Consider the following 11,188-nt stretch of genomic DNA (forward strand, 5'->3'; position numbering starts at 1 on the left):
TGTGGGTGTAGCAAATGCTTAAATATCAGACCCTCTTATCTTTAGGCCGTTGTAGACACCTGAGCTGGGACACACAGAACAGGAGCATGGCCAGCCTGCAGACCTCGCTCCTGGCTGCCTTCATCCTCCTTGCTATGGCACTTCAAGCAACTGAGGCAGGTAAGGCTGGGGAGAGGGAGGGCTCCCTACAGTAGCCATGATCAGACCCTGGAGCATCTTCCTCATATAGTGGAACTAACACTGGACTGAGGTCAGATACCCCGAGTCTGCCACTGGCTTTTAAGCTAGTCCTGTTGCTTCTCTGGCCCTCAGTTTACGCATCTGTTAAATGGGTAGTCTTTAAGGCTTGGAGTCTAGGATCTGTCTCAGCTGGATTGGGGGTTGCGGTGGGCATGGCCCAGAGTCCTATACTCTAGAGAACTGGAGTATAGGGCCCTTACAGTGGGGGGAAGGCAGGAGCCAGGGTAAGGGATAGTCTCTTGGAAAGCTGGTCCTACTCTCCATTTTTGCTCCAGAATCTGCCCTCAACACTGGGGTCTTGACTTCTCTTCTCCATCCCAATGTAAACTATCCTGCCCCATGTTGGGTAGGGAAAGGAGCACTGGACTGGCAGACAGGCAGCTAGGATCAATAATTGCTCAGTTATTGAGGTTCCTGTGTGCTTTCCTTGCGTTAAAGTCCTCATAGAGTCGGTACTCTTACTATCTCCTTGGTCAGAGGAGGAAAATAGGCCTTAGAGATGGTAAATGACTTGTCTACACTGGCCGCACTTCTCAGGGCAGAATGGGACTTGAACCGGGATCTGTGTGATTGGACTCTGCTTGAGCCCTTGTCCTGATTCTCCAGAGTCACACTGTGTGACTCTGGGCAAGTCATTCCCCTCTCTGGACCTCAGCCTCGCCACTTGCTCCATGAAGGGGTTTAAAGTGGAGGTGAGCTGAAGCAGACGGCCGAATTACCGGGGGATCTCCTCACAATGCCCTTCGGATTCAGGAATGCTGGAGCTGGGCGCCGAGCGTTTCCAACAGGCTCTAGGTGATGCTGATGGTGCTGGTCCATGGACCTCACCTCGAAAAGCAAGGTTCTAAGGCTCCTTGCTGTTCAGAGTCTCTGGGTCCCAACTAGAAGTTTAGGGCATGGTGGATGCTCAGTCATTCTGAGTCCCTCTCTCTTGAGCTGACCAACCAGAGTGTCGACATTGGGTTCTTAGTGGCTTCTCAGAGGTCCCGAGAGCAGAGACTTTGAGGGCCCAGAATCCTCTGGATACCAACCTTGCACATGAGAAAAAAAGCCGGGTCAGAGGGAGATTCTCTGTGCTCAGCCTGCAACTCCTCTGAGCATAACCTCTCCCCCAGGTCCTTACGGAGCCAATGTGGAGGATAGCGTCTGCTGCCGGGACTACATCCGGTACCCGCTGCCCCTGCGTGTGGTGAAATATTACTACTGGACCTCGCAGTCTTGCCGGAGGCCTGGAGTGGTGTGAGTAGGACACTGGGAGAGCCTGGTGGGTGTGGCCCAGGAGGGCCCAGGTACAGGTGGCTGTGGGCCCTCAGAGATGGAAGGAATGCATCTGGGCCTCTGGATGCCAGCAGGAGCACTTGGCTGGAGAAGGTTTGAATATACCAGGGGGAAAAAATCACGGGGTCATTTAAGAAACATTATCAGGCACCTTCTATGTGCCAGGAAGCGTGGCAGGTTCTGAGAATACAGAACTCAATGAAAAGGGTGCCCCCCTCCACCTGGGCATGGCAATGTAGGCAGTATACAGCTACAGAGTATGGGGTACAGGATACAGGCAGTGCTCCGGGTGCCACAGAGTCAGCAGGGATGCTCCCGTCAGAAGCACCTTGGAGCCTCCCCACAGCGTGGGAGTTATTTGAGGCCGCCATTCATAGAACATTAAGAGCTAACAGTTACAGAGACCTTACTCGGGCCAAGCACTCTTCTGAGTATTACTGTGTTGACTCATTAACCCTCATGACAATTCTACGAGGAGGTGTAATAATTTCCATTTTATAGATGGAGAAACAGGCTCAGGGAGGGGAAGTGACACGATCAGGCTGAAACCAGGACTCCTGGGTCTTTATTCAGGGTTTTCTTTTTTGCTCCCTTTCCCCTGGCCTGGAGCCTGTGCCTACGTCTTGTCCTAGCTGGGTGACTGGGCCTGTCCTTTCTGGGGCAGCAGCTTTGGCTGTTCTGCAGGCTCTGAGGAGCCTGCTGCCACACCACACATTGGGGGTGAGGAGGTTGGGCTTGGGGACTCATGACCCCCTTTATGGCTCCGTCATCGTCTTCTCGTCTTCTTTCTCCTCACTCATCTTCGTCCCTCAGAGGGGTCTGCAGGTGAATAACAAAGAAGGCCCAAGTGGGAGCCCTCTCAGGGTTCTTGTCACTTCAACTCTGAGCCTCAGTTTCCCCGTCAGTATAATGGGAGTGGTCACCTTCATTTATTTTCATTTAGCAAACATGTAGAGAGTGCTTGCTAGTGCTAGGCAGTCTTATACACACTTTGTAAATGTTAACTCATTTAATTCTTGAAGCAACTCTGTGTAGTAGGTACTGTGAAAATCCCCTTTTTCAAGTGAGAGAAGTTATGGGTTTTCTTGAGCATCACAGGACATAGTAATAGTAAGTAGAAGGTATAATGCGTAATGCCTGGCATATACTAGGTCCTCAATAAAAGACAGCACAAGTGTGACTATTGGATTTTGAGCCGGAAGGGACTCTAGAAGGAATGTGGTTTGAGGAATGGGGAGATTGAGGCTCAGAGAAGAGCTGAACCTTGCCCAGTGTTACACAGAGGCCAGGGCAGGCTGCCCACATGGCCAAGATCAACAGTGCTGCTTTCTTTCTTCTTTCTGTTCGTTGGCCGTTTGTTGGGGGCGGCGGGGCAGGTTAAGGAAATAATGGGAGCCAGGTGCTTCTAGGTCCCAAGGACAGGTTCTTGAGAAGCAGGAAGTCTGGGGTTGGGGAGTATTTGGCCACAATGGCTGGGACAGAGCCCCAAGGGCCTGGCCTGGTGTTTGCTGTCGCTTGAGCAAGGGTGGGAGCCTCAGCCCACAGCTGCTGTGTGGTCTTGGACCAGTGCTCACCTCTCCTCTCTGAGCTTTGGGCCTCTAGAGGGGCCTGAATGGTGACACTCTCCAAAGACGCTGGCCCCTGAGAGTCCAGTTCACAGCAAGCATGCTGAGTCAGATCTTACCAGCTCTGGCAGTCAGACAAGTCGCTTTGCCTCTTTGGGCCTCATTTTCCTCAGCTATGAAATGGATACAATAATAGGACCTCATAGGTTTGTTGTAAGGACTTACTAAGAAAATCAATGTTAAGAGTTCAGGCCAGCTCCTAACACAATGATATAGCATCTACTATCTTCTCTGCACTGTGCTGAGCACTTCAGTTTATATTAACTCATCAAATCTCATCAAAACCCTATGAGGTTAGACCACGATTATCATCCCCATTTTACAGATATGGAAACTGAGGCTCAGAGAAGTTAAGAGACTTGCTAACAAGTGGCAGAACTAGGATGTTAACCCAGATAAGCTGGCTCCAAAGTTCATGGTCTTGGCCACTACCTAATATTCTCTCCCAAGGCCATAGCAGCAATGATTATGGGACTCTGGAGCATTCTATTCCCCGGCCTAACCTAGCACTCTAGCCTCGGCTGAGGGGCTGGGGGCTTGGAAGTCCTGCTGCTCATCTCCCCCTCTTAAGAACCATGTTTGCATACAGCAGATAGCTCATAAATGCTAAGCCACTCTATATAGCAGGCATCTGTGCATACAGTAGGTGACTCATAAATAGGAAGCTTTCTGGGTGGGATGTACCATCCTGGTTGCATGCTAACGCTGTCTCATCGTCTCCTTGGTGTCTCCTCCCTCCAGCTTTGTAACCGGCAAGGGCCGGGAGATCTGTGCTGACCCCAGCCTGTTCTGGGTGAAGAAATTTGTCCAGATGGTGAACTAACGAGGAAAGGTCCTTCCCTGATGACCATGGCCTTGGCTCCTCCAGGAAGGCTCACAGAGACCTACCTCCCTGCTATTACAGCTGCTCCCGAGCACAACCCTGTGCCAACGACTCTCTCTGCCCTCCTCGATTCCCACCCCTGCCGCTGTCACCCTCCACATTGTCTTACCCTCCAACCCACTCTGTGCCCCCTCGCGTAGCCAGAAGGTCCACAATCCTGGTCCGTCACACCCTTGCTCAAAATCCTTCCATGGCTCCCGTTGGCCTGGGCTGAGGTCAGAGCTCCTGAGCCTGGCATCCTGGTCCTTGAGATCTGGGTCCCAAGCCTGTCTCCAGCCCTGCCTCATTTCCATTTACGCACGTTGGACTCCACCTCCCTATTCTCCAAGCTCCAAATGCCACACATTTCTATTTCTGGGTCTTTGCCCAGGCGGCTCCTGACACCCAGACTCTTTCCCCATCACTTACACATGCCCAACCCCACCAACCCTCCAAGGCATTGCTGAGCCTAAGAAGCCAGTAACTGAAAGCAGCGTTCAGAATTCCCCTGGCCCTCTGCCCCTTCTTAACTGTCCTCGTCTCAGTCCGCCCAGAATTCTTGGGACCTGGGGGCTCATCCTCCAGCCTCACTGGCTGGACCAAGGTTCACATCTGAGTTACCTTTGTCTCCTGGCCTCCAGCACAGAGCACAGGGCCTGGCTCAGAATCAGAGCTCAGCAAATGGCTGTAGACTGAATCCCTGAAAGGAATGCCCCTCTCCCACCCCATAAGGCCTTCACACATCCACGTGGAGACTCAAGGTTATTTGGGAAGAGCCAGCTGGGTCAATCGTGAAACCTCACACTTTCCCAGATTCACCTTTCTTCCCCATTTTGCCTCTGTGTTGGGCCTCGACCCTTCTTACTTCCCTCGGGTTTTTACTGTTCCTCCAAACTCCAACACCCAGTCTGAACTCTGCAGAGTCCTTCTTCCTCCTTCCACAAATAACTGATAACCAAATTCGTGCGATGGTGTGAATGACACCCTTGGCTTGGTAGTGCAGCCTCTGGTTATATTTGTATATGAAAAGAGGGCAAATGCTTAAGAGGTCAGATGGATGAGGGGAAGAATTTTGGGAGCTATGTGGGAGGGGGCAAAGGGGATCTTTCCTGGCGCTGGGAGTGAGTTTGTGGGGCATAATTAAGTGAAAGAGCCTTGGGTGAACGTTGTTCTCAGAAGGCTGGGACCAGGCTAAGGATTGGGACTTACCTGCCCCTCCTTGGGAACAATACATTCCCCAGGTAAAGGAAATAAACTTTACTTGTGCTTGTCCCTTCCCAAGGGAGCCTAGTGCTGCTCAGTGGGGTGGTTGTTGCTGGGTGACCCTGAGGAGACCATCTTACCTCTCTGAGCCTCACCTGATAATGAGAATACCCACTTTATGGGGTTGCTGTGGGACTCAGGTCCAAGGCATGGGGAATCACTTTGCTAGACATAAAACTCAGTGTCTTCCTGGGCCTGTGTCCCCCTGCAGCCCAGGGTCATCTGCCTGCCCCAGCCACTGGAAGTGTTAACCTGCCTGCTGCCCATGTACAAAACCCTCAAATGTCCTTGGGTCCCCTTGCCCTCCTGTTCTGCCCTTGCTCCTCAGGCCTTCCAGAAAATAAATCCTCTACAACAGTGTCTGCTTTTTTCCTTGCCATTTGCTGTCCCTGTGAGGTGGGGCGGGAGCATCATGGCTGCTGTCTCTCAGTGGGGAAGCCCTTGACATTGACAGGTGAGTTGGCTTGCCCAAGGTCACCCTGTAAGGGGGTGGGGAGTCAGGACTGGACAAGAGGACCTGGGAAGTAGGCTGTGTCCGTGCCAATATGGAGGCCCAAACATTATTCCACCAGGCCTGGCCCACCCTGGGACCACTTGTCAGGAGGATCTGATGAAACCACTCATTCAATCTCCAAGTCTAGGGCTTTAAGCAGATATTTATTCATTCAGTCATTCGTTCAATAACCCAACCTTACATTCCCCTTTCAAGGGTAGACACAAAGGAAGAGGAGAGTGTATTAGTCAGGAAAGGCTACTTTCTGCACAAACTCCAAAATCTCAGCGGCTCAATTCCATAGAAGTTTTTTTCTTCTCACGTGAAGTCTGATCAGGCATTCCTGGTCAGTGGGAGACCTTCCACATGGTCATTCGGCGTCCTGGGGTCCTTCCTTCTGATGGCCTCACCCTCCTTTTGGGCCTAGACGCCTTCCTGTCATCAGCAGATGGCAAAGGAGAGTGGAGTCTTGTGCAAGGACTTTTTGAGCCAGGTCAGAACGAGGGGCTCATCACTTCTTCCCACCTGCCACTGGCAGAACTCAGTCACATGGCCACTCTGACTGCAAAGGATGCTGGGAAGTACAGCCAAGCTGTGTGTCCAGGAGGGAAACAGAGTGGGTTTGGGGAGTCCCTAGTTCGTCTTGTGCTGAGCTCCCCTGGACCCTCAACTGGGCCCACTTCCCTGGAGTTCCTGGACACAGCTCATTCTGTCAAAACAACAAAACGCCACTCTTCTTTCCTTGGGGCATCTTCATTATTTCCTCAGTGTAAACACCATTCCATGGACATCTTGGCACAAATGGCCTTTGCTCCCCTTCAGATCTGGCTCTCACAGCGGCATTTCCAGACACCCAGAGCACCCAGGGCGCAGGGAGAAGCATCAGGAAGGGCGCATGTCACAGATTCAGACGGGTGTAGGAACTCTCACTGGCTGGGAGTCTGGAGGAAGTTGTTTTCATCCTCTGATCCTCACTTCCTACCTCTGTGAACAGGGAGCATAAAAGAGATGTCAGGGTGTGTGGTTGTAAGAATCTAATGAGGTAAGAAGGTACAGATTGCCCAATAACAAAATGGAAACTATTCAAATGGTCGATAAACACATAAAAATATGCTCAACATCACTGATCATTAGGGAAATGCAACTAAAACCATGATACAACTTCACACGCATTACGATGGCTATTATTGAAAAAAAAAACACAAGGTTGGCGAGGGTGTGGAGAAATCGGAACCTTGTGGTTTGGTGGTGGGAATGAAAAATGGTGCAGTCACTGTGGAAAATAGTACGGTCGTTCCTCAAAAGAATTAAACATAGAATTACCATATGATCCAGTAATGCCACTTCTGGGTACATATACAAAGGAATTGAAAGCAGGGACACGAACAGATATTTCTATAGCCGTTGTCATTGCAGCATTTCCCACAATAGCCAAAGGAGGAAACAACCCGAGTGCCCATCAATGGATGAATGAATAAGCAAAATGTGCTATATCCATATAATGCAACAGTATTGAGCTGTGAAAAGGAAGGAAATTCTGACACCTGCTACCACATGGATTGACATTATGGTAAGTGAAATAAGCCACTCACAAAGGACAAATATCGTGTGATTCCTAGAATTGTCAAACTCATAGAGACAGAAAGTAGAATGGTGATTTCCAGGGTCTGGAGCAAGAAGGAATGGGAATTATTTAACGGGTCCAGAATTTCAATTTCACAGGATGAAACAGTTCTAGAGATGGATGTGGTGATGATTGCATAACAACGTGAATGGACTTAATGCCACTGAACTGTAATCTTCGAAATGGCTAAAATAGTAAATCTTGCCATGTGTATTTGATCAAAATAAAAAGAGGATGTGGCCAGGTGTGTGCGCAGACAGAGGCAGTGCCAAGGGCATGTGGGCAGCCCTCCTTATTGGCCAGAAATGTGAACTGGGCAGAGTGGAGTGGGGCAGGGAATAGCTAGGCAAGGCTGTTCCCCAGGGACCCCGGAGATGGCCACCTCACTGGCCTTCTCGTTTGTCCTACCATCCTGGGACCCCACAGCAGTGTCCCCGGCTCCCCGTCCTGGTCCTCACGGCGGTTTCTGTTCTGCTTCGAGGGCCGGGGGAATCCCTCATGTCCCACAAGAACAGTTCAGGCTGCCTGCTCCCTGGGGCAGCCAGGAAGGTGCGGGCAGGGGATACCCTTGTCCCCTCTACCTCACTGCCCCAGGAAGCCCTCTTTCCTACTTCCCAGTGCTGCTTTACTTATTCTAATCACGTCTCTACTTATTCCTCGGCTCAGAACCTCCCCAGATCCCTTTGGTCCCTGGACAGCAGCCTCACCCCTTGCTCCGGCTTCAAAGTCCAACTGCAGCCTCCCTGGCCACTCCTTCCTCACAGCCAGTGTCATCAGACTTTTCCCCATCCCCTGCATAGGTCCAGTAGGTTCCACCTTGGTTAGATTTTTCCCTCTGCCTGGAATGGTCTGTCAAAATCCTGACCAGCTGCGCATTGCAAGTTAGTTGTGAATCACAAAGGGATTAACACTTCTCCAGCAGAGAGAGCTGTCAGTAGCCCATCAAGGACAGTGGAACAACCTGTCTGTTGGGGTGTGAAATACACAGTATTACTCATAACGGATTCTTGCCAAGAATATGTGGCTGGAGGCTAACTGAGCCTGTAGACTGCACACCCAGTTTACAGGAAACACAGACTAGGGAACCAGTGGATGACATCATAAAAATATAATTAGATAAATTAAGAATGAAAACCTGTGTAAGACAATAGTCTTGACCCTTCGGAAAGTCAATGTCATTAAAAATGTACAGAGGGTCTATTGTAACTAAAAAGAAATAACCATAGGCAATGCATGAATATAGATTGGAACCTGGTTTAAAAAATAAAAGAAAGAAAGAGAGAAAGAAGGAAGGGTTAGAGGGAGGGAGGGAGGAGGGAAGAAAGAAGGAAAGAGGAAGGAAGAAGAAACTATGAAATACATTTTTGGGACAATTGGAGAAATTTGAATATTAAGTGAGTGTTACATGACATGTAGGAATTACTATTAATTTTGTTACGTGGGATAACAGTCTTATATTTATATAAGACAATGTCTGTACATTGCGGAGATGCAGGCTAACATATTTTGGGGCAAAATATCAGGCATCCATAATTTACTTTGAAATGGCTTGGCAAAAAAAAAAAAAGAAGCAGATATAGAAAAATGCTAATTATTGAATTGAAGTGGTAGAAATATGAAAATTTTTTGTATCATTCCTTCTTCTTTGTTGTTTAAAATTTTTCAAAAAGACAATATAAAAATTTTTCAAAAGCAAAATTCTGCCCGTCTTCTGATTGAAATAGCTCTCTCTCCCTTCTTTCTTGATTCCTAGACAACGATGAAGGCCTCTCGCCCTCCTCCAGACCTGCAGCCTTACAGTCTCTGGTAGGACTCATGTTTTCCTCTCTCCTGCTGAGCTGGGGCTCCTCGGGGCAGGGACTTTGGCTCATGGATTTACCTTTGGGTCCCCCATCCCACCACAGGGCCAGGCAAACACCGGAGCTGAATAACAAACACTAGTGGCTTCTGTAGGCCAGGCACTGTAAAAGCCCTTAGTTTCATGGACTCCCCAGTGACTGATGTGGTGAAGTGACTATTACCGTCCCACTTCACAGATGGGGAAACGGGCTTGGAGAGGTTAAGGCAATTGTCCAAAGCGATGCCCCTCATAGGTGGTGGAGTCACGTTTGGCTGCAGGTCTGGCTGACCTGAAAGCCTGCTTACTGTGTCTGAACTGAATCTAAAGTCACGTAGGCCTCAGTGTCCTGAGGAAGTAGGTGGGGGTGACCATTCCAATTTTATAGGAGGTAAAGCTGGGCCAGAAGAGGGCAAGGGACATCCCCAAGGGCTGAACAAAGGAAAGCGGTGCCATTTTCCATGTTTTGGCACGTGTTCTGTGTCAGGCTCTGAACCAGCACCTTATGGGTGTAAATCACTTAATCCTCACAGCAGGTCTCACAGTGGGGGTAGAGGGAGGTGGGGTAGCCTGGTGATCATGAACTCAGACCCCAGAGCCAGTGGACTGGGGCAAATCTAGGCTCCCTCAGTTCGTGTCTGGTGATCTTCAGAAAATTCCTTAACTTCTACATGCCTCAGTTTCCTCATCCATAAAATGGAGCATGGCAGTGGTATTTGGCTTATACTCTGGATTTATTGTCATGATCATGTGATTTCATCTTGCAAATCACTTAAAGCTGTGGACACAGGTCCTTCCTGGGGGTGTTGCTCCCCATCAAGCAGTGTCCAGCCTCTGAGCTCCACACCACAGACAGCCCATTGAGTGAGAGTGGTCCCCCGGCCTTGGGAATTGTGACCCCTCTGCCCAGCGCAGCCTACACCAGCTGGTTCCACAGCCAGGACAGTGGCTCACAGACAGACTGGTTTCCCTCTGTCTGGCAGCCCAGAGATGGCTAGGTGGAATGGGTTCACAGTTAACTCGTGGCCCAAGTCTGGGGCACTGCCTTCCAGAAGCTGCCATTGGAGCAGCTATGCTGTACCCAACATCTGCAGACACTTAACACCCGTTTGGTAGGAGCTACTGACTGGTCATCTCTGGTCCTGTTGTCACCACCTCTAAGGGAATGAGAACCTGGAAAGTCAGTTCGAAGCTCCTTCCTCAGGAGACTAGTCCAACTCCCTCCTTGTACAGATGGAGAACTGAAGCCCTGAGAGAGGCAGCACTTCTCCAGGACACACGACAGAGTTAAGGATGAGCCAAGAGGCACCGAGTGACCTGGGTGAGGTTGGTAGCTGTGTTGTTCACAGGGGTCCAGAGCTGGAGATGGGAGTTGGTGCAAAGTAGGAACAGAGAGATAGGGGGGCTGGAGGCAGGGGCCTGGACTCTTTTCTGTGTCCTGAGCTGCCCACGCCCCTGCTAACGCCCAGTCATCTTCGCTGTGGCAGTTCTCCACCCTGAGGCTCTCTGTGACCTGGGGTGAGTCTGCCCCTCTCTGGGCCTCAGTTTCCCCATCTGCCCCTATGAAGTTGGACTGGATCATTCTTTCACCAAATATTTACTGTACCAAGCCCCTGTTTTTCAGGCTGTAGGTTGGGCTCGGGGGATACACTGATGAACAAGGTCCCTGAGGCATTGGGGCTTTAAGAGGTAAACACTGGGAGTCCTTCATGGTGTAGGGGAGATACCGCCCCCCAGACCCAGACGAGAACTTGTCAGACCCAGACTGGCAGGAAACCAAGGGACAATCCTGATTTCCCCTGGTTTGCTGCAGGCAGCATTCTCTATTCTCAGGACCCTCTGCTCTGTTTTTATTGCCCACTGAGGAGCTAGGGCCCCAGGACAGACCGAAGGGCATATGCCAGCTCCCAGTAGACTATGAGAGGAGAGGACACCCTTTGAACCCTAGCATTCCTGGTCAGCCTCC

The 11,188-nt window shown here is 50.3% G+C and overlaps 1 protein-coding gene across 1 annotated transcript in view; it reads left to right on the top strand.

Moving 5' to 3' along the window:
- Window positions 1-5,590, top strand: part of CCL22 (C-C motif chemokine ligand 22) — a 54,914-nt gene extending 49,324 nt beyond the window's left edge. Inside the window, exons 2-4 of the mRNA XM_033127825.1 lie at window positions 46-159; window positions 1,356-1,479; window positions 3,885-5,590. Coding sequence (XP_032983716.1) covers window positions 87-159; window positions 1,356-1,479; window positions 3,885-3,966 — 279 coding nt within the window. The 5' untranslated portion in view covers window positions 46-86 and the 3' untranslated portion in view covers window positions 3,967-5,590. The remainder of the gene's footprint in view (window positions 1-45; window positions 160-1,355; window positions 1,480-3,884) is intronic.
- The last annotated feature ends 5,598 nt before the right edge of the window (window positions 5,591-11,188 follow it).

The sequence above is a fragment of the Rhinolophus ferrumequinum genome, chromosome 15, assembly GCF_004115265.2.
Source record: "Rhinolophus ferrumequinum isolate MPI-CBG mRhiFer1 chromosome 15, mRhiFer1_v1.p, whole genome shotgun sequence".
Taxonomy (NCBI): Eukaryota; Metazoa; Chordata; class Mammalia; order Chiroptera; family Rhinolophidae; genus Rhinolophus; species Rhinolophus ferrumequinum.